Below are 24076 nucleotides of genomic sequence, written 5' to 3'. Positions count from 1 at the left end.
CCACATTGGAAAGTGGGTTAAAATTGAGTTACAAGATTTGAGGATACAACAACAGAGTGAGTTAAATAAAACCGTGTAAAAAAACAGGAGTTGTGGATTAACCACACACAGTGCTTATGGCGAAACATGCAAACAGAAGTGCTCTGATAATGAACAACACGTATACGCGTCGTCTTTGAAACTGATTGGCCCACACCAGATGCAGCCTTCTTTATGGCCTCGTCTCAACCACCAGTGTCAGACCAGAGACTAACGCCAAATGTCAAACACTGCGCCGTGTTTAATTATAATTATCAGACCACGTTTGCATGTTTTCTCCCCACAAGTACTGTTTGGTGTGGTGAATGCAGACCTGATGCCTTGCAAAAGGGATCTCTGGTGCTTGAACGTCTTAACTCAACTCCCGTTTTATTGCCAGTAAGGCGAAAGACCTCTCGTTATTTTTCATACTTTGATACTGGGCAAAGGTCGCATAGAGAGAGAGATATATAGAGACTGTGGGTGTTGTGTGGAATCTGTGTCTCCTTGCACGTGGCGAGAGTCGCCGAGTCTCCTGTAAGTGGCATTTTGAGGTCCTCTCGGACAGGGAGAAGACGTGAGTGGGAGAGAGTGAGGAGAGGGAAGAGAGAGCGGGGAGAGAGTGAGGAGAGTACAGGGGGGAAGGGAAGAGACTTTTGACTTATAAACAACTTTTATTGCCATCAGCAGCAACAGCACTGGAGGCGATTCCGATATGAAATACAGTCACCAGCAAACAAATACTCGCTATAAATCCACGCGCTGTGACGTTAAATGTAGCGCGCACAACACGAAATAAAAGTCACGTGGTGGTGGTCATCGCGCACGCCACGGTGACGAGCGAGCGCTTCAGAAGGTGAACACGAGGGTGCCGTCCACGCTGGTACAGAGAGGGGCTTGTCCGGCTCCCCAGCGTTCGAAGAAGACGTGCACATCACCGGCATGTGTGTGGTACGCGTGCTCCAGCTGGAGCCGCGCCTTGAGCAGGCCTCTGAACACTGGAGCACAGAGCAGCCGTCAGTGTCACCCTCCAGCATCTTTTTATCGTTCTGTACACCGCCAACTTCGCCTGAGCACAGGCGAAGTTGGCGAGGTCATGGCGCTTGTTAGCCAGGTAAGGCACCACCCCATATACGAAGCTGCTGCTGTTGTAGAAGGGCACCCCCAGTTTCCTGAAGATGTCCCCCAAAAGGCGAAACATTGGTTTGAGCCGCTGGCAGCGTAAGTACTGGTGGGGCAGATCCGCCCTGGCACCGCAGGAAATGCACAAGTCTGTTACCCCTGGCGAGATTCGGCTGAGCCACACGGCCGATGGCAACGTGCAGTGTGCCAACCTCCACTGGAGGTCACCGCAGCGTTTGGCTACGGGAGACTTGTACATTTGAAGAGAGAGCGGAGGAAAGAGCGGGGAGAGAGGGAAGAGAGAGCGGGGAGGGGGGTAGAGAGAGAGGGAAGGTGTAAGAAGGAGGAGAGCAGAGCGTGAAATATATTGTGAAATCTTTCATTTAAAAAAGGGGGGGGGGGGCACATAAAACAAAGCATTGAAAAAAAACAAAAAAAACGAAATGATGAACGAAGCAAAGTGCCGACTACACCAAGCATCTTCGTGTTTCCTCTGATCGCAAAAAAAAGAGAAGGCAAAAAGAGAGCGAGGAGAGGGAGGAGATAGCGAGGAGAGAGAGGGAGGGAGGAGATAGCGAGAAGAGGGAAGGAGGAGATAGCGAGGAGAGTTAGGGAGGAGATAGCGAGGAGAGAGAGTTAGGGAGGAGATAGCGAGAAGAGAGAGGGAGGGAGGTGCATGGCCGTTCGTAGTTGGTGGAGCGATTTGTCTGGTTCATTCTGATAACGAACGAGACTCCGACGTGCTAACTAGCTACGCGGACCCTGTCTCCGGAGAGGCCTCGCTGGAGGCAACTCTACTCCAGCCCGACGTACAACCGCATCGGTGACCTCAGCCGGAGCATCGCCCACGGCACCGGCACCACCAACGCCTCCCTGGCGCGCTTCACCGACACGTCCCCGGAGTGCCGGTTCTGCGGTAAAGTGGAGAAGGTGGCGCACCAATACGTGGAGTGCAAGAGCCTGGACTTGTTGTTCAAGGTCCTGAGAAACAGCCTCCTAAGGTTCAGCCTCCCACTTCTCCCCGACGGTCCTCATCTTTGGATACCCGAAGGGCAACAGACCCCAACATCTTCAGGGGCTGGTCAACGTGCTCGTCGGCTATGCCAAGCTCGCCATATACAGGGCGAGGAAGGTGGTCGTGGAGGGGAAACGTCCGGCCAGCAGCCTGGGCATCTTCCGCGCTCTGGTCGGAGCCAGGGTGTGTGGGCTGGAGTTCCGCCATGCGCGGCTGACCCACGCCGTGCCGGCCTTCAAGGAGCAGTGGGCGATGGAGGAGGCCGTGTGCTCGGTGGCAGATGACGGGGAGCTCTGCATGCTGATATGAGCTACCCGTCGGAGGCCGTCGGACTGCGAGAAGGGCTGCGTGCGGAACGAGAGTGAGCGAGAGAGTGAGCGAGAGGTGGGGGTTTACATAAAGCCAAGTTATTATTTAAAAAAAAATAACGAAATGATGAACGAAGCAAAGTGCCGACTACACCGAGCATCTTCTTGTTTCCACTGATCGTAAAAAAAATAAAAATAGAGAGAGGGAGGAGATAGCGAGGAGAGAGAGCGAGCGAGAGAGTGAGAGTGAGCGAGAGGTGGGGGTTTACATAAAGCAAAGTTAAAAAATTTAAATTTTAATTAAAAAAATATTACGAAATGATGAAGGAAGCGAAGTGTCGAATACACCGAGCATCTTGTTGTTTCCACTGATCGTAAAAAAAAGAGAGGGAGGGAGGGAGGAGATAGCGTGGAGAGGGAGGAGGGAGGAGATATCGAGAAGGAGAGGGAGGAGGGAGAAGATAACGTGGAGAGGGGGAGGGAGAGGGAGGAGGGAGAAGATAACGTGGAGAGGGGGAGGGAGAGGGAGGAGGGAGAAGATAACGTGGAGAGGGGGAGGGAGAGGGAGGAGGGAGGAGATAGCGAGAAGGAGAGGGAGGAGGGAGAAGATAACGTGGAGAGGGGGAGGGAGAGGGAGGAGGGAGGAGATAGCGTGGAGAGAGAGGGAGGAGGGAGGGAGGAGATCTCGAGTTGTAGGCGGCGCGTTCGCCTCTCGCTCCCTTCCCGCCATGGACGCCCCTGCAGAGAGCAGCGCGGGAAACTGCGTCGTGGTGAGCGACTCGGAGACGCATTTCACTGATTAATCGAGGGCGTCGGACATAACTGTGAGGGAAATGTTGTTCGCTTCTAAGATTTAACACATTTTTAAAACATTAAAAAATCCTCCTCGTGGCGGCGTTTCAATGTCAACGCGGTTGCCGTGCGTACAGTGCGTGCGGTGCATGAGGCGATTTATATTTAAATGTTTTTTTAAAAATACATTCAGCTTTGGTTGCCGATTTGTTTTTGTGTGCGACGCGTTAGCGAATGTTGAAGGCGGCTTTTGTGTTTTTTTGGGGGGATATTTTGTTTCGTTTATTACAAAGAGACGTTTTGTGTGCCCGCGTGCCTTAACGGATGTGTGGTTGGTTAAGCCCACGCGCACTGTACACGTTTAATTTACACTGAAAGCGACTCAACGACGCAATTATTCCCCTCGCAACACCACACCAGCAACAACGACGTCAATGTGTCGCAGTAAAACAAAGTAAACACTCTACAGGGCTCTGTGAAAGCGAGTGCGTGGCGTGTACAGTGCTAACACGTGCAGCGGTGCGTCTAGTTTAACGGTGACGAAGCGAAAGCTTTTGTTAGTTTTTAAACAAAATCGTTGCTTAGACGACTGCGTTGTTTGGGGTGGGTGGGGGATGTTCAATATCGCCTTTGAATGTGGTGCAGAGAGAGAGAGATGAGAGAGAGGTGAGATGAGCGAGTTATCCTTGAGGCGATGCCCGCGGCCTCGTCATTGCCACCTGTGCCAGCTCAAGTCGAGCCCTTTGCTTCGCGATTTTAGTTTTATATAGAAACAAAACTCGGCAGTTCTAGATTTGAAGCTTTCGTGACTGCAAGGATTCATACTCTTAGGTTTTTTCGATAAAGCCATGTAGGTAAAAATGTAATAATAAATCTATAAATATGAAAAAAAATCAATACATGATTTACTATTGTATTTATCTTATAATTTCTATTCCATTACTTATTTATTTTCCCCCTACGTGTCTTTACCGAAAAAACTTAAAAGTAAGACTCGGCAGCTGCGTCAAGTTTAAACACGTAGCAGTAGCAGCAGTAGTAGGGAGGCTTTTGCAACCAAGGTTATTCGATTTTAAGCTTTCGTGACTGCAGGGATTCATATTCTTGGTTCTTTCGGTAAAGTCACGTAGAAGGGAAATAATAAAATAATAAAAATATAAAACAATACAATTCTCACGACGTTTCGACTACAACACAAGCAATCAAAAAGGTGTGAAATCCACAGCAAGAAAATTTCAAATTTTCTACCTGTCAATCCCTTATCACTATGTAACACGAGTTTTGTTCCTGGATAGTAAGTGTTATTTTCTCATTGCTTATGCCTCAAAAGTATAGAAAATGGCTATTCCCCACAAACTTTGATTTGGGAACCGGGATTTTGTGAAAGAAAGACACAAATGCGCACGTTTTCTCATTGAAAATAGGTAGACTTCAAAATATCACTGTCCTGGTCACAAAAGCAAAGTTTGTGGGGAATAATAGCCATTTTCTATACCTTTGAGGCTTAAGCAATTAGGAAATAACACTTACTACCCAGGAACAAACAAATGTTGTTACACAGTGAATTATCGGTGCCCCAACCTTATTAACAGACCAACTCAGACCTTATTAGTCACCCTGTGCCCTTATAAATCTCAAGTCCCATCACCAGGAAGAAACAAATAGATCGTCACCACTAGTACACTCACCACTACTACACTCACCACTACTACACTCACCACTAGTACACTCACCACTAGTACACTCACCATTAGTACACTCACCACTACACTCACCACTAGTACACTCACCACTAGTACACTCACCACTCGTACACTCACCACTACACTCACCACTACTACACTCACCACTAGTACACTCACCACTAGTACACTCACCCCTAGTACACTCACCCCTAGTACACTCACCCCTAGTACACTCACCACTAGTACACTCACCACTAGTACACTCACCACTAGTACACTCACCACTAGTACACTCACCACTAGTACACTCACCACTACACTCACCACTGCATACCTGTCAACCCCTAACCAGTGCCTACCTTATTACAGACCAACTCAGACCTTTTTGGTCACCCCGTGGCCATAATCATTCTCAACGTTCATCCGACAAAGTCCCATCACAAGGGAGAAATACAAACAAATAGACACAAAAATATAAAAAATTGCCCGCATTGAAACGGCTGTACGCCGTATGGACCTGAAAACTCAATTTCCCTGTACAAGAATACGGGATAAACCGTATGGGTTGACGGCTATGTGATAACGCCACCAGCTTCGTCAGGCGATAACGCCATGTTTCGTTCCCCTTTTCTTGGAATGCCGCCACCTGCCTGGGCAGTTCACCAGGCTCGCTGCTTGATGAGACGCCGAATGTCGAAACCGGTCCAGAGGAGAGGAGGGGGTGAGGGAGGCGTTGTTGCCGCTGCCACGCGTCTTAACAAACGCTGCTGATTTGAGATGCCCTCCCCATGAAAGGCATGCATTGTGTGGCCGATGGGAGACACAAACGTCTGCTTATTTTTTGTCGTTTTCTCCACAAGGGACGCTCAACGATCGGTCTGTGTTGGGGTAAATAAAAAAAAGTCAAGGGGTTACAGTACCTCCTTATATGAAGATCGGTTGGGGCGTTGGTGCTTATGTTCCGTTCACAGCCCTGTAAGAGGCTCGTGATGACAATTCCACATTCCTATGGTAAAGGGGTGAGTCTCCCCATAAGGACAACACCCGCCTGCGACTCACCCCTACACACACGCACAAAGCAGTGGCATATTTTATCGACCCTGGAAGGAGAGATAATGGGCTGAGTCAACCCCTCAACCCAATTTGTTTTATTTATTAAATGTCTTATCTGGGAGAAGACCCTGAGGCCGTCCCAGGACACGCTGGCGGGACTATGTCGCTCGGCTGGCCTGGGAACGCCTGGGAATTCTCCAGGAACTGCTAGAGGCTGTTTCGCCAGGAAAAGGGAGGTCTGGACCACCACTTCTCAACACGCTGCCGCCGCCGCAGCCCTCACCAGAACAGGCGGCTTGAGAAACGAACGAACTTATCTGGGAGAGACAAATATGGCGAGGAGGAGGAGGAGGGGTCAAGTCTCGCGCGTTCATGGCCCACGTTCGTCCAACGTCGTTCCGGGTTTACAACCGTTACCAGCCAATCTTGCGTCTTTGTTTCTGCACAGAAAATGGTTAGCCACCAATAGGTCGGTGGAATTAACATACCTGTCAACCCATACGGTTTACCCGTAGTCTTGTACAGGGAAATTGCGTTTTCAGGTCCATATGGCATGAAGCCGTTTCAATACGGGCAAAAAATAAATGTAATCTATTTGTGTTTCTCCCTTGTGATGGGACTTTGTAGGATGAACGTTGAGATTTATTATAAGGGCACGGGGGTGACCAATAAAGTCTGAATTAGTCTTAATAAGGTAGGCACTGATAAGGGATTGACAGGTATGAATTAAGAACATTTAAAAAAAATCTACATGTGGAGACTCAATCGGAATTTGTTGTATCCATAATTCTCCACAACAAACACAAAATAAGTTTGTTTACTTGAACCATAGCAACATTCCATATCCTGCCATACCATAGGACCAGACTCGAGCTAATATTTGCTTTACGTCTGGTGACTCCTCACTGTTTGATTTGGCATTTCACGAAGCGGTTGGATAATGGGGTAAACAGGCCTGCCACAATCACCTTATCAGTGCTTTGAGGTCGGTAACCTTTAAAACCAATATTAATCGCCTACTGATAATAAAACGCCAAATGTAAAGATATCCATTAAAAAAACAAAAGATTGAGGCGCTTTTGTAATATTCCATTGAAATCCTCACGTTCTGTGGCCCCACCCCAATTCATCATGTACTCAGTAGACGTGTAAACAGTTGGTTACGAGTCTGTGGCAAAGTCACGATCAGGGCTATGATTTGTCCACTGCTGGGCGAAGGTCTGACCAAGTCGTCACCCTCTCTCTCGCGATGCGCCGTCTGGCTGTCCTGCACGTGATCAGATCTCGTCGCTCCGCACCTTCGCTGCGCAGGGCCTCTCCCGTTAATTCGCTCTTTTTGGCTGCCGCCACGTCCGTCGTTGCGCTCCACCACCGAACATCAACCCTCCGAGCGACGCGTCCTGCCCACGCCCACGCTAGCTTTTACCGTTCACGAGTCATTTAGTGTCCCGCGTGGCTGTTGATGGCCCTAGTTGCAATGCTGGAAATTCCTCCTTCACAAGATCGCACTGAAATTGTTGGCTCTGGAGGGTTGATGTTGTTTTTTAAATCCTTTATATTAAGTTCGCTTGTTTGCTTACGACCGTGCAAATCTTTCGGTCGTTTTTTAACCCACTTCCCGTGATCCAATCGAGCTGACATTTTCCACACAGACTCGTTGTGCGTGACAATTAATGTTCGTGAAATTTTTTTTCCAAAATTTTACACTTTTTAGGAAAAAATATTATATTTAATTACCAATTGCTTAATGGTGCGATGCAATCATCTGACCCATAGGTGGCAGCTATCTCAAACCAGAGGACGAGAGGACTCTAGCCGCCACGCATATAAAGGATTTATAGTGAAAAACTTTGTTTTTACGGGTTATACTTGTTTAATATCTGTCACATAACACCACGACGTGGGGATGTACGTCATTGAAACTGCGCTGCGAGCTGGAAAGAGGAACACGTGGATGGGAGGAACATGCGCAGGTTGAGACTAAACGTCATGTGCACCGCTACGAATAGTGAGTTCAGTGAACAAGGTGATGTGGGGGGGGGGGCAGATATTCACTCAAGTGATCCACGGTTAGAAGTCGTGTGCCACTTTCACACTCTCTGTGGAGCGTCCTTGAGTCTCCGTGTGTGCATGAAACCATCCACGGCTTCCGTGTGTTCTCATATGCTCCACGACTGCCATCACCAAGGGAGTATAAATCCAGGAGGTTCAAATGCTGGCTCAGCCGTGAGACTCTTGTTGTTAACCTCAGCAGTTTTCACCGAACTCTGTATCGGATGTCACGTGGCCAATGCCAGGCCCATCCATCTGCACTTGGGTGTAAGATGGAGGCATCCTTTCATTCTCACGTGGTACCCGACTGCGGATTTAGTGCCCCTTAGACTTTCACAATCGAGTGCAATGGATGACTCATAAATTAGCAGGCTCTCGGGCTATGGCCAAATCTGATGCAACGGATAACCACGCTTGAGAACACCTTGGGGGATCTGTCGCAAGGGATCGCTCGTGCGTTGTAGGAAGGTTTTTCGTTTGTGATCTTGACTCTGGGTGGGTGGTTTGGTAGGGGCCTATACAGGAGTATGTTTGGGGACCCTGTGAGGAAGGGGGGAGGGAAGGGTTTTGTTGTTTTGGGGTGGGGGGGTGCCGGTGGTGTTTGGGCACAACATTTAAAAGGGGCCTCTGTGTACAGCACCTAACATGTTGTATTTGTGTCGCAAATAAACTTGCAGAGTTGATGAGCAATGTTCCTAAAATGTCAACCACCCAGCAACAAACAGCACTGTCACAGTTGTAATAGGGATAAGATATCATGTCTTTTTTAATTGAAGTAAATGTATTATTATAAGTGCTTGGGCAATGAGACGATGGGAGGGAATTCCAAAGTGGAGCAGTGCGAGGGAAGAAGCAGAAAGACAAGTGAGGTGACCTGCATTGTGGTGGTTGAGTGACCGGGTGAGTGAGTGAGTGAGTGTGAGCGAGTTATTGAGTGGGTGAGTGAGTGTGGCATTGTGACCTCCAGTGGAGTCAATCTGGTGAGGTGGGAACTGGGTGCTCCTCCCCAGATGTGACGAGGCGTTAAACCATCTTTCAAGCTCCTCTTTTCTATCTCTGCCTGTCCATCTCTTGTTTCTCTATTTAAAATATTATCCCTCTTTTATCGTTTCCTAGATAATCAGAATCTTTATTTAGACTGGAGGAATCCGATGAACTATCATGCCCAGTAAGGGCGGGTCAGCAAGTTACACACAATAAAAAAACGACGATGGGAGTGCAGAATAGAGAAAATGGTAAGCAAATAACAAAATAAAAACAAAGGAATTAAGTTGGATTTTTTATATAACTTAATGCAAGTTTGGGTAAGTCAGCAAAACGACAACAAAAACAGTCCCAGACCACACCAAGCCAACACGCAATGTCTCGGTAAAATGGCACTTGGAAATTGAACTATCGATGCACGGGTAAGGATCAAAGTTATAAATCGTATTGGCAAAATGGGTTTGTATCCAGCACTAATCTTCCGCTTCAGGATATATTTTAAAAGAAGATTAAACTGGGGGGCTCCCATTAAACAGCATACTCATCGGCTATGGTCAATCCATGGTTGAATACAGCCTCCCCCCCCAACTCCCCCCCCCCTTTACCATCCTCTGCATGCCAGAATGGTGAGGTATTGTAATACAACCCCACGTGACGGAACGTCACGGATAGGTCTTTATCCAGCAGTGGCTGATAGGGGGCTGTACAGTGTACATTACAAGTCCCATTGTTACGCATATTTAATGTGGACTTTGTATGCACCAGTGCTCTGCTTGTCTATACTTACTGTTCTTCGTGGTGATATAATATTATACACACTGTCTCCCTAGAGAGGGATCGAAAGCACCTGCGGAAAATAATTTGTGCCGCGCCGCGGTCTAAATGGCGACGCACGCGCACAAGGGAGGATGCCACCCGGGTTGATCAGCGGTCGACGGCTCCCGTGGGTGGTGCGGGAGCTGGAGAGGGGGGGGGGACAGACGGACGCGGCACGAGATGAAATGGGGCACCGCTTAAGCGCTTAACGGCGGTGGTGGCGGTGTCGAGGGGTCGTATGAAATTAAAGTGCTCCGTGCCGTGGCAGGTTTATCCGGACTGCCAATCCGCTTAGCGTCACGCGTCGTTTACGCGTTAATGCGGCGGTCGGCGCCGCGTGCTCGTGTTTTGTTTGTTCCCGTGTTTTTGCGATCGTTTATATATTTTTTGGCCTCTTCCAAGCAGAACAGTACAAGCAGCAATCTCCGTTTCTTGTCTCCACACAAATAGAAAAAAGGTGGGGTTTTTTCATCGCCTTTCGCGACCAAATGACAAATAATCAATCGGCAATTGTTGACGCCAGCAAACGGCCTGGACTTGTTTCGATCGTCCAGTCGTCTTAAAATGTGGAATTGAGGTGGTGCCAGGGGAAGAGAGGGTAGGAGTGAGACGACGCGAGTCGGCACCCCAGTTGCGTGTGGCTCACGGGAACACAGTAATTGAAAGGCGCCGCTTTAAAATCTTGTTTGCAGATTAGGGATACTGACCCTGGCTACGACCTCTGCAAGTTTTGCATCCCCACTCACTACATGGATGACCTGGACCGGGTGTTCATCCCACATGGACTCATCATGGACAGGTGTGCACGCGTGTGTGTGTGTGTGTGCACGTGCTTGTGTGTGTGTGTGCACTTGCGATGCAGCGTTTTAACACACTGCACTATGAACCCACCGACCCGAGTTTGAATTCTGCTCACCCCAGGAACGTTCCAGTGGAATCAGTTACTGGATCCTGACTTTTCAAAATCTGGGAATTGGTTCTGAAAATGGTTACCGCTTAAACCGGTTACCGCTTAACGACCCTAATCTTCATAGTGGTGCTTGCACACTGCAATAATGTGATTCATAATTTACTTCCGTGTAAGATCAAGTAATGATTACGCGAACATTTTTTTCTAACCCCGAAGATGCTTGACGCAATTTCGAGCGAAACATCGGATCCAATTGCCCAATTCGGTTGCGAGAGAATCGTTCTTCACCTCACCGGCGAGCGAGCTGGCACGTCGTTAAAACGCTTGCACACCACGTGACAATTACGTTTGTTTGGCCGTGTCGGGTGGCGGAGGGTTCTTAACGACGACATCATTACGCGGCCTTCCCCGAACGCCGATTGCGAATCGCGGACGTCGTGGGTTTTGTGCAACGCTCAGCCCACCCTTCGTCGCGCCCGCAGGACGGAGCGGTTGGCGCGGGACATCCTGAAGGACATGGGCGGGCACCACATCGTGGCGCTGTGCGTCCTCAAGGGCGGCTACAAGTTCTTCGCCGATCTCCTCGACTTCATCAAGGCGCTCAACCGCAACACGGAGCAGTCCATCCCGCTCACCGTCGACTTCATCCGACTCAAGAGCTACTGCGTGCGTGAGCGGGGACTCGCGCGGCGCCGAGACTTCGATCCGTCTTCGTGCGTCGGGACGCTTGCGTTTGTGGCCGAGCTTGACCCAGTTTCCAAGTGAAATGTTGCGTTATCTGATCGCTGCTGCGTCTGGTCGTGAGAATCGTTCTCGAACTCATTCAGTGGTTTTGAGCTCAAACTAAAATATCGGCGTGCGTCGTTAAACGGCGATAATTTGTCTGGTGGTGGAGTCGATTGACCCCCCATTGATGGTCAGTTGAGTGTTGTGTTGGTGCCACGGCCACCTCGTCCATGGAACGGACTGTCCTCCGGCTTCACGCGATGACGAAATTGACGGGGCTGCGTGTGTCGCGCGTATGTGCAGAACGATCAGTCGACGGGACAGATCCGCGTGATTGGCGGCGATGACTTCGGCACATTAACTGGAAAGGTAACCGATGCTCTTGGTTTTAAACGATTGCGCGGCTACCTGTGTAATGTTGCCGTGACGTGCAGATATTCACATTTAGAAGTCTCCGCAGAAAGCAGTGTAAAATCATGTTTTGGAACGGCCTCCGGAAGATGACATTACAGAACTACTTTCGGCTCGCTCACCGTCAAGTTATTGAGCAGTTCTCCCAATAAAATGTATCTCCATTAGATAGGCGACGTTCCGCTTGAAACTGTCAAGCATCATCAAGACACGACCCAGGAAGTGAGAGAGTAAAAATCCAGGAAGTCTGTTAACATGACGGCAGTTCATTAGAGTTTTTACTGGTAGGAACCTCCTGGTTACACCAGCCCACAGGGGATTATTGTGTCCGTCGTGCAGGGAGGGGCTAGGTGGGGAGGGAGGGGCTGGGTGGGTGGGGAGGGGCTGGGTGGGTGGGGAGGGGCTGGGTGGGGAGGGTGGGAGGGGTGGGGCTGGGTGGGGAGTGGCTGGTCACCCCGTGGTGCCCTTATAAAACTCAACGTTTAACCTACTCACGCCGGCTTGTGCCCGCCCTCACAGTCGGGCATATTTGCGGAATACACCACGCCGCCGTTGACCCTGGCCATTGACCGAGCAACCCAACGTTCCTACCAGCTCCCTCCGCAGGAATGTGTTTGGGTTAGATCGCATAAATATAAATGTGTTGTTAAACCCGCCACCACCCGACAGCCAAGTTCAAGTAGTAAGGTTTGTCACGTAAATAAAACATGCCAATTTGTTACTCGTTCAGCACACTGGAGAGTGAACCCACAACATTTACAATTCGAGTCCTGTGATATTTCGCCGGAAATTACAACCGGCCTCATCAGTCGACAGCCAGATTTGTGGAGAAATCCTCCTCCTGTTTTGGTCTTAGGGGGGATAAATGTGATGTCTCCACTTGTGACACGATCAGGTGTACGCACCAGAGGAGGGGGTTAATGTGAGAGTATGAAATTGTAAATTTGCACAACAATTAAATATTTTTCATACTTTAGATGAGAAAGCGCATGAACCATCGACTCGCTGCATTTGAGAAACTGGTTTAATAGCGAGCGGCTGATCCCCAGATTTACACCCCGCATCTCTGCGGCGGCGGCGCAGGCTGTTGGCCTTTTTCCAGTAACGTTGCGGGAGGTCTTGGACGTCCGCTGTGAGTGAACCGGAAGGCGCGTAGTCATTCACGGCTAATACCGCACCCCACATTATTAGCCGGGCGAGGATTACTTAATTCCTGTGCTTGTCGTGCAAGCATTATAAAGCTTCCGATATCTTTATTTTAATACAAATCGTGCCTCGTTTGTCCATCTCAAAATCGTCCCTCGTTTCGTATCGCTCTGCTCTGTTTAATTAGGCTTTAGTTTTACGGCTGTAATAACGCGGTATTTGTTTTGACTTTTCACGGTCGGTGCCGGGAGGAATTACCATCTGATAACCTTTTGACCTTTGTGGCCGCCATAAGGTGCCCCGCGCAAAATAAATAAATGAAATTGCCTCTCGCTAAAGCTACAAGCTCAGCGTTTTTGAGCACTGCTTACTATTTATAAGTTGATCACCACTGCACTGCATGAAGTGTGTGGAGGCTGCACTGTTAACCTATTTTGTGTGGATTTTTTTGTGTTTCAGAATGTGCTCATCGTTGAGGTGAGTGCCGTTTGTTTTTCGATCGGTGGGTGATATAAACCTGGCGGTTAGGGCACCAACTCGGTAAGCCCCAGCTCAGGTTCGCATATCTCGCCGGGAATGGAATCGGCTCTAACCTCCCCCATGCGGTGGATAAAATTGAGAACCTCTTTGTGGGAAGCTGGTGGCGGAGCGTTCGGGCCCCTGTTACGGAGCTGGGAGCAATGCGCTGGGCGTGCGTGGCATTGCATCGTGTCGCACAGCTTAGGTGGTGAAAAATGTTTAAGCAAGTTGATGCTACATCATGGGACCTCCTTTGCCAGTACCAAAATATACTAATAGGGCTTTTCCCCTTTTTTCTGGCAACAAAACTGACACCTTTTTGCAAGGAATCATGCTTACATTAACCACAATACTTGCAGTCAAATGCAAACAAAAAACAATACTCTGATAATGTATGCGTTGTCTTTGAAACTGATTGGTCCACACCAGAGACAGCTTTCTTTAGAGCCTAGTCTCATATGGTGTTCGACCAGATGACGCCAAAAGGCGCACAGTTCAAAGACAACGCACTGCCAGAGTAATGAGAGCTCGGGGTGAGCAGCTACATCATGGGACCTAATCAACGATTTTTGGGTTTAGATCGCGTTATTTATAAATGTGTCGTAACCCTCGCCAGAATTCTGGCGAATTGCCCGATGATGCTGGATGCAATTACCAGCGAAACGTCGTACTCAAATTGTAAATGTTGTGGTTTCACGCTTCAACACACCGGTGGGCTAAAGCAGTGAACTATTTGTCTTTTGTCAACGTGACACTTTTTTTACTGATTGGCCGTGTCGGGTGGTGGAGGGTTACGACACATTTATAAATAACGCGATCTAAACCCAAAAATCGTTGATTATGAACAATATTGGTCGCGAAAGCCTACGTGTTAAACTGATCATGGGACCTCCTTTGCCAGCACCAACATCTACTAATAGGGTTTTTCCCTTTTTTTCTGGCAACAAAACTGACACCTTGCTTACATTAATGTAAGCATGATTCCTTGCAAAAGGTGTCGGGAATCATGCTTACATTAATGTAAGCATGATTCCTTGCAAAAGGTGTCGGGAATCATGCTTACATTAATGTAAGCATGATTCCTTGCAAAAGGTGTCAGGAATCATGCTTACATTAATGTAAGCAAGGTGTCAGTTTTGTTGCCAGAAAAAGGGGAAAAACCCTATAAGTACCAGTTGATGTTGCCGTCTTGCGCTTCTTTGAAGAGTCTTAACGTCGTACAGCCTGTTAGCCGGGCGTCGGTGGCCGCGTGCGTGGTTCTGTACTCCAGCGCTGCGGAGGCAAAAGCGGGTTGGTGGGTCGCACGAATTTTTCGAAACTCTTCTTATCCCGCGGGCGTCGAGGAGAATCCGTGTAACTACCCTGGCTCGCCAAGGGAAGGCGGTACAGCAACGGGCGGGACAGCGACGGGCGGGACGAGATGTTGCCCCTTGGCACGCGTCAGTTTTCTCCAGGCACTCCGATTTCCTACCACTTGGGTAAATATTAATTGGCAGAAAAACCTCTGAATATAATTCTAGATTTGAAGCTTTCGTGACTGCAAGGATTTATTTTCTTAGGTTTTTTCGGGTAAAGTCACGTAGGTAAAAAAAATTTAATTAATAAAAGTAAAATAAAAATTAAATAAAAATCACGTTTCGGAGGCAACACAAGCTTCCGTCTATTTTATTTTACTTTTATAAAAAAAAAATTTTTTACCTACGTGACTTTACCGAAAAAACCTAAGAATATGAACCTCTGAATATACATTAGAACTCGATTATTCACGTGCGGTTTATCCGATTTGCGGATTAACCGCACACCTGAGATTTGTACATAAATACCTAACTCATGGATTATTCTCTTAAGGCCAATTTAATGATCTAAAAACAGTTGTACATTGCTATTCTTGGAATGTTTATTACAAGTCACGTGCTTAAACCGAACAAATATGTTGCTCTGGTGAATCGGAAATCTACATGATCACCTCTACAGTACAGTAATGGCATATCTTTACAACAGTGTGCGGGGTTTGATTGACGTCGATTGGCGTGGCTCTGCTTTCCACTTAGAGTGCCGAGTCTTCTGCGTGGGAGCAGGAAAGTGTTATCACTGAGCAACTCAGTTTTCTCAACTTAAACATAAATTATGCCTATATTAGTGGTTTTCGGCATAGAGATCCGCAGAAAATGTATATCTTTGGATTATCCGTTATTCTGTGCCCATCCTCCCCATCATTAGCGCGGATAATCGAGAGTCTACGGTAGAGAGGACCGCAGAGTTTCGGCGGTTGTTGGTAGCGTTGGCTCACCGCTTGGCTGCCACCATCCAGCTCGTTTCTCTGGTTCCTCGGTGATTGTGAGCTGCAGTTTGCACGAACGACGACGCTGTACGTAGACCTAAACGTGCTAAGGTTATTGTTGCAGCCCAGAATTGTTTGAGGTGTGTCTGTTCTGTGTTTTTGCAGGACATCATTGACACAGGCAGGACCATGCAGACGCTGTTGAGCATGCTGAAGGACTACAAGCCCAACATGGTGAAGGTGGCCAGGTTGGTGCGCGCGTGCGTGTGTGTGTGTGTGTCAGGTGGGGAACGGTGGCGCAGTGGTTTGCACACTGCTACGAACCCGGCGACCCAAGTTCGATTCCTGTTCGCTGCCAACACCAGTGACGAATTTCTAAACCGTGGTGCTGGCCACCCACCCTCTCGTGTGCCGTAGCGAGCACCTATGCCGGCCTGCATAGGTGGTCGCTAACAGCACTTGCCCCCCAACAGTCTGTTGAGGCTATTCGGGGAATCTTTGTCTTTTGCGTTCCTTATTAAAGCCCTGCCAGTTTTGAGTGCCGATCCGGTTGAGCGCGTCGCTGTGGTCCGTGCGTGCCACTCGCAAACGGACTTGGAAATGAGCGATGTTGGTTGCGCATCCACTCGCTCGGATGCGGACCCGATGGTCGCAGGCGGCGACGAAGCTACGCGGTTCATGTCGAGGTTCGCGATTTTGGCTGCACGGTGGACGACTCGTCGGGCCTGAACCTGCGTTGACGCTTGTGGTGCCGCGTTGTGGCGCGTTGTGCTGTCTCGGCAGTTTGCTGGTAAAGCGGACGCCGCGCAGCGTGGGATACCGTCCGGATTGTGAGTAGCGCGCGTCCCCCACCCCCCTCCTTGTCCACTTCCTCTTGTTTCGTGCGGTAAACGAAGAGCGCCGCCTAATTGAGTTTTAGTTCTAAGTGATTTGAGCCAGTCGATTGTTTCGTCTGAGAGTTGGTGATTGCAGTTGCACCCACCCACCCTGCCAACCCACCCACCCTGCCAACCCACCCACCCTACCAACCCAAAAACCCTACCCACCCTACCAACCAAGCCTCCCACCATACCAACCCACCCACCCACCCTGCCAACCCACCCACCCTGCCAACCAACTCACCCACCCTACCAACCCAACCACCCACCCACAAACACTCATAGCTACTCAGTAACTGACAATACCGTGACTAATTCAAAAAAACATGTAATTTTCCTCAGGCCCCGTGGTGTAAAGTGCTGTCTCCAACTCTTATTGTCCTCCCTGTCTCTCTGGCCTGTTTCTCCGCGCGCCCATTGCCAGAAACATCGCCTGCTAGAAATATTTTTACTTTTAAGGCCACGGTTTAATTGTCGACGAACGTGTCGAGTTTTTATCACCATCATTATTATTTGTGCTCGTGCACCACTTGCCAACGCAGCCCGTTCACGTAAACTCTCACCTGATCGTTTCTCTTTCTCTCAGATATCGGCTTCGAAATCCCGGACGAGTTTGTTGTGGGATACGCGCTGGACTACAACGAGTACTTCCGGGACCTCAATGTGAGTTGACGTACACGTGTACTAAAAGACTAAAAAAAAAACTAAACTCGTTTTTATTTCACCAGGTGAGGCCCACTGAGCTATCTAGCTCTGGCCACAATTGATTAATCAACGAAGTGGCTTATCACGTGGAAATTTATAGCGGCAGCAGCGTAATACTCTAAACGAAATACTCTAAATACAATGGCAGTGAGGTTGTATCACTCGCACCAACGGCTCTGGGTCATATGGTGGCAACCTATCAGCTCGCTCCCCTCGAGAATCCGGTTTAATGATGGGAAACTGAAACCTCAGTAGTGTGCCGGATCTGACCCCTGAGTCAGCCAACACCTTCCTGTCTACGCCTGTGCGTGGCTAACACAAGTGGCGAGTGATAGCAGAGCCGGTCTTGGGCCTCGACTGGGTTGACTCGGCCTAAATAGATGTGTAAACATCACCATATTGCCACTAGGGAGACAAAGGCGGTCGTGGTGCTGGCCACCCACCCACCCAACCCCCCCATCGTGTGCCGTGCCGGTCTTCAGAGGGAGGTGTTTGTTGACAGCACTTGCCCTATCAGTCTGTTAAGGCTATAAGGGGGTCTTTGTTTTTGTACGGTGGCACAGCGATTAGCGCGTTGGGCTACGTACCCGGCGACCAGAATTCGAATCCCACTCACGGCCAACGTCGGTGAGGATTATCTGACGGGTCATGGGCCTCCGCTGGGTCGACTCGGCCTGAAATGAGTACCTGGTGCGATGAGTAAACATTGGCACTTGGGAGACAAGGCGGCCGGCCGGGTGTGCTGTTGACCACCCACCCCCTCGTATGCCATGCCGGCCTTAATAAGTGTTCGGGAACGGCACTTGTCCCAACAGTCAGTTGAAAGGCTATGGGGGGGAAGGGGATGGGGGGAGATTTTTGTCGTGTGTGTGTGTGTGCCCGCGCGCGCGCGTGGCTGTTTTGTCTTGCAGCAACTTTTATTGAGCTTCCTGTTGACTTCCTCGGACGGCTGTTTGCGCGCTCACTTTTGTGTCCTGCTTGCGTTTTTCCACAGCACATCTGCGTGATCAACAACCACGGCAAGGAGAAGTACAAGAACAACTGTGCCTGAGCACCGTGTGCCAGCCGCCACAGCAGCAGCAGCAGCACCCCGCCCGCCCGCTCGCCCGCACGCCCGCACGCCCACCCCTGCACTGCCACGACCCGCGTTGGCTTTCGGAGTTGACTCCGCTTAAGGCGCCACTCTCCCGCCGCGTGTCCCGGGTTGCGCGCCGCTCTGCGTTCGGTTCCCGATAATTAGCTGCCGAGCGACGGCACGTGTGGCGGAACCGAGTTCGTTTTTTTTCTTTTTTTCCTGTGGAAGCGGCCAGAGGGCGAAACGTCGGACCTCGTGCCGAAAACTAAATCCGGCATGACCGGAGGACACGGCGGTGGCAGATAGCTGTGCCCGCCCCCCCACCCCCCCACCTCCCTCCCAACCTCGTTTAGATGTCAAGCGGAGACGCTGGATTTGGACGTTGGAGGGAGTTGTGTCATGCGGGCAGCCGGGCGGCTTTTACCGAGGCGCTGCTGCCCTTCACATAAACGTCATGGATATCATTATTATTATTAAGTTATAATTTGTCATTATAAAGTAATTCGAATGTATGTGTACCCCTCATTGTCAAACTACTACTGATGGAGTTCCCCACCCCGCTCCCCCCACCACCACCACATTGTCACTGGCGGTGGGGGGGAGAGGGAAGTATGTTTGACCATACTTCACCAAGCTGGTCACTGGGTTTCTTAAGTTTGTGCTGATTATTATAATATTGTTATCATTTTATAATCATGGTTGAATGGTTGGCGTGAAGCTCTCTCGCCAGGCACCTTCGTGGTTCCCCGATTCAGGTCCACTCTCAGGTTCTCACGATCCACGCGTTGAATCCCTTGTGGGGGGCTGCGGGTAAAAAAAAAAAACCCCCCACACATAATTAGCGGCATTTCTTTGAGCAAATTATCCCGTTGGCTAATTTTGACCGTAGCGGCGCTGCGCTTAGTTGTCGGTTTGTCCGCTCGTGTAATGCGTCGAAGTCTGCGTGTGTGTGTGTGCTAGAGCCGGTGCTCCTCAACGTGTACGCGTTGTAGGTAATCGCGGTTTCTCGTCACCCCCTGTAACCACTAGAGGGCAACGGCATTCGCCAGTAGCTTTTTTTTCTATTCTAACGAAAAAAAAATCGATTTTAGAACCCAAACGCGACGCGCTGATATTCATCGAAATCTTCCTGATGTGGGGGGTGGAGGGGGCTGAATGTATACAGAGCCCGCCACGGAGCTAAACGAATAAAACGATGGCAGTGTGATGGTAAAACAAAACAAAAATGCTGAGAAAAATAACCAATCATTTTCTCAATTTGTGACCCATGAATCGAAACAATTCCATGGGGGGGGGGGGGGGTGGAGTGGGTGGTGGTGGGGCCAAATCAATCATCACGTGCCTAGTTATTAGTGTGGCAGTGGAGTGTTTCGGTAGCAATGTTTGAGAGTTAACGCCCCCCCCCTCCCCCCCCTGTCCAGTGTGTTCTGCACGAGCGGCCCCATGTCTTCACTCACCCCCCACCACCACCACCACCACCACCGTCCTCAATGCATTTCAATTAGAACAGTCGTCACGATTCAACTCGCAAAGCCCTTTTATTTTGACTTCGCCGGTGCACGCGGAGTCGTCGAGGGTTGTTATTTTCTTCCCCCCCCCCCTCCCCCCGGAACGGGTCACATGCGAAATCGTCGTGAGTCGTGGTCGATCCATTGCCAGGTGAAGGCCGCCCCAAGTCCGCGCACGCTCTATATCTCGCGGTCCGGCTGCGCAACAAATCTTTCGTCTCGCTCTCACGAGCCGGCTCCGTTGGCCGCTACCAATCTCCCAATTCATAGGCGCTCGCGCGCGCGCGAGTGTGTTACGTTCATCGTTGAATCTTTACGTTTCCTATGAGGACCGGGCCGTCCACAGCCGTTGCACGAAGTTGACGGGAGCCAACGCAGCCGCTCAGATTCTGTGTGCACCGCTAGGGCAACAAAAACAAATCTTATGTAATCGTGAACCCCGAAGCATCGTGGGATTTGATGAATCGTGCGTTTCCGCCTGCTGCAAGACATCGGTGCTCCTGTGTTGATACGATTTTTTTTTTTTTACAGCCAAATATTTTTTCACGCCGTGTGTAAAACGGTAACGCTTTTACCGTTTTATGGACGGCGAGGCTGTAAAGTAATCGAGTGAAACCATTTTATTTTTTAAAGTATATATACACATTATATGTAAATGTAATATATACATTGTGTGCGCTTGTTGTTGTGTGTGAACGGTAATTGTGGATGGCAGGGAGCAAATCCATTCAGTCCTCCGCTAGCCGCGTAGGAATAAGCCAACCCTCGAGTGGCAGGCAGGGCCAACCCAGGGTTTCCTGGAGGCCTGGGGCTGTATGCCCCATGGGGGGTGGGGGTGTAGCGCTTATTAATTCGCGACTAAAACGAAAAAGATCTATGGGGGGGAGGGGCTCTTGTTTGAGGTTTTGGAGGAAAAATTGTCCCCTTTTGCCACATGGTGTGGGGGGTGCTGCCCTTGGCGGTGGGGGGTGGGGGATGTGGACGGCGCATCGATCGGTACCGGTCTTTTTTTATGCTCGCGATTTTCACGCGGCGTGGAATCGCGCGCGCAAGAAAACAACGGTCTGCCCTTGTCGTACGTTGCGTATAATCGGGTTCATGTGATCGCCACCGACCACCCCCTGGAGGCCGCTACATTCGCCAAAACAAATTTAAAATATTTATAATATATATACAAGAGTTGATTCTTGAGTCGAATCGTGACCCTGAATTGCAACAATTCATGCGTGAGTTTTCGCGGGAGGGGGAGTACTGAATCGATGCACCCCTAGGGTAGTTATCGTATCAGCAATTGCTGATTGTGGCTTTGGTTCAGTTTCGTGAACGCAGCACAATGTCGCATATCCGACTCGCACGGGGGGGGGGGACCAGGGTATAGGCCGCTATGTGAACCGGCCGATTACGGGAACATCCACAGAAATTTATCGTTAAACACCGCGCACGAACATCGCACCGTTGTGTGCACGTGCATAGGCGGCGGTGGCGCCGCAGTGGGTAGCGCGCTGCGCTACGAACCTGGCGACCCGGGTTCGATTCCCGCTCACGGCCAACTTCAGTCACGAATATCCAAACTGGTCCTGGGTCCTCACCTAGGTCGACTCGGTCTCAAATGAGTAGCTGGTGCGGCAAAGGCGGCCTGACGTGTGGTTCTGGCCACCCATCCCCTCGTGTGCCGTGGTAACCTTAATAGGTGTTCGCTAACCGGACTTTCCCCAACAGTCTGTTGAAGCTATACGGTGGGTCTTTGTCTAGTTGAAATGACTGGTCAGGGCGGATATGCAACATTGTACTGTATACCTCGTGCGTTTTGCTCTTGAAAAGAAACGCAAAGGGAACGCAATGTGCTGCGTGGGCCACAGGCGAGAGATTTTAATTCGGTTGAATAGCTTGATTTTTGTTTGAAGTCCTCAGGAGGTTTTGTTTTTGGTCAGCATGTGTTTGTATTTTCCCAGTATTTTATTTTATCACGCACACTCTCGGACGACCGGTTTGTGTGCGCACGCGTGATATATGGCACCTTCAGTCATTGCGATTTCTCCATTGCCGGAGCGTTAAAAGAAAAAAAGGTTACATTTCAATCTGCATGCGTGTTTTTGGTTTGTAAGCCTCGAACTTTAATGGTGAATGATAAATAATATGATGATAATCATAATCTTGCAATAACGTGCACGGCGTTTCACGGACAAAGATGACCATGATCCTGACGGTCAGCGTCGCTCGAAAGCCAGGCGAAGGATGGCGTCTTGTCCCCGGGGGAGACCTGAGCGCTGAGCTCGCGTAGCGATGATCGCAGAGCTCGCGTGACGATGATCGCAGCTCGCGTGACGATGATCGCAGAGCTCGCGTGACGATGATCGCAGAGCTCGCGTGACGATGAGCGCAGAGCTCGCGTGACGATGATCGCAGAGCTCGCGTGACGATGATCGCAGAGCTCGCGTGACGATGATCGTAGAGCTCGCGTGACGATGATCGCAGAGCTCGCGTGACGATGATCGCAGCTCGCGTGACGATGTTCGCAGAGCTCGCGTGACGATGATCGTCGAGCTCGCGTGACGATCGCAGAGCTCGCGTGACGATGATCGCAGAGCTCGCGTGACGATGATCGCAGAGCTCGCGTGACGATGATCGCAGAGCTCGCGTGACGATGATCGCAGAGCTCGCGTGACGATCGCAGCTTGCGTGACGATGATCGCAGAGCTCGCGTGACGATGATCGCAGAGCTCGCGTGACGATGATCGCAGAGCTCGCGTGACGATGATCGCAGAGCTCGCGTGACGATGATCGCAGAGCTCGCGTGACGATGATCGCAGAGCTCGCGTGACGATGATCGCAGAGCTCGCGTGACGATGATCGCAGAGCTCGCGTGACGATGATCGCAGAGCTCGCGTGACGATGATCGCAGAGCTCGCGTGACGATCGCAGAGCTCGCGTGACGATGATCGCAGAGCTCGCGTGACGATCACAGAGCTGGCGTGACTATGATCGCAGAGCTCGCGTGACGATGATCACAGAGCTCGCGTGACGATCACAGAGCTCGCGTGACGATCGCAGAGCTCGCGTGACGATGATAGCAGAGCTGGCGTGACGATGATCGCAGAGCTCGCGTGACGATGATCACAGAGCTCGCGTGACGATGATCACAGAGCTCGCGTGACGATCACAGAGCTCGCGTGACGATCGCAGAGCTCGCGTGACGATCGCAGAGCTCGCGTGACAATGATAGCAGAGCTGGCGTGACGATGATCACAGAGCTCGCGTGACGATGATCACAGAGCTCGCGTGACGATCACAGAGCTCGCGTGACGATCGCAGAGCTCGCGTGACGATGATCACAGAGCTCGCGTGACGATGATCGCAGAGCTCGCGTGACGATGATCGCAGAGCTCGCGTGACGATGATCGCAGAGCTCGCGTGACGATCGCAGAGCTCGCGTGACAATGATTACAGAGCTCGCGTGACGTTGATCACAGCTCGCGTGACGATGATCACAGCTCGCGTGACGATGATCACAGAGCTCGCGTGACGATGATCACAGAGCTCGCGTGACGATGATTACAGAGCTCGCGTGACGTTGATCACAGCTCGCGTGACGATGATCACAGAGCTCACGTGACGATGATCACAGCTCGCGTGACGATGATCACAGAGCTCGCGTGACGATCACAGAGCTCGCGTGACGATTACAGAGCTCGCGTGACGTTGATCACAGCTCGCGTGACGATGATCACAGAGCTCGCGTGACGATCGCAGAGCTCGCGTGACGATGATCGCAGAGCTCGCGTGACGATGATCGCAGAGCTCGCGTGACGATGATCGCAGAGCTCGCGTGACGATGATCGCAGAGCTCGCGTGACGATGATCGCAGAGCTCGCGTGACGATGATCGCAGAGCTCGCGTGACGATGATCGCAGAGCTCGCGTGACGATGATCGCAGAGCTCGCGTGACGATGATCGCAGAGCTCGCGTGACGATGATCGCAGAGCTCGCGTGACGATGATCGCAGAGCTCGCGTGACGATGATCGCAGAGCTCGCGTGACGATGATCGCAGAGCTCGCGTGACGATGATCGCAG

General features: G+C 50.4%; 1 protein-coding gene across 1 annotated transcript; it reads left to right on the top strand.

The window, feature by feature from the left end:
• Nucleotides 1–3108: 3108 nt before the first annotated feature.
• LOC144951431 (hypoxanthine-guanine phosphoribosyltransferase-like) lies at nt 3109–22555 on the top strand. The gene is made up of 9 exons (XM_078881677.1): nt 3109–3233; nt 10538–10644; nt 11238–11421; nt 11785–11850; nt 13498–13515; nt 16004–16086; nt 16622–16668; nt 17303–17379; nt 18416–22555. The coding sequence occupies exons 1-9, from the start codon at nt 3192–3194 to the stop codon at nt 18470–18472; spliced, it is 681 nt and encodes a 226-aa protein (XP_078737803.1). The 5' UTR covers nt 3109–3191; the 3' UTR covers nt 18473–22555.
• The last annotated feature ends 1521 nt before the right edge of the window (nt 22556–24076 follow it).

This window comes from Lampetra fluviatilis, chromosome 62 (genome assembly GCF_964198595.1).
Source record: "Lampetra fluviatilis chromosome 62, kcLamFluv1.1, whole genome shotgun sequence".
NCBI lineage: Eukaryota > Metazoa > Chordata > Hyperoartia > Petromyzontiformes > Petromyzontidae > Lampetra > Lampetra fluviatilis.
The sequence above is the reverse complement of the archived record's forward strand: the minus strand, read 5'-3'. Positions and strand labels throughout refer to the sequence as shown.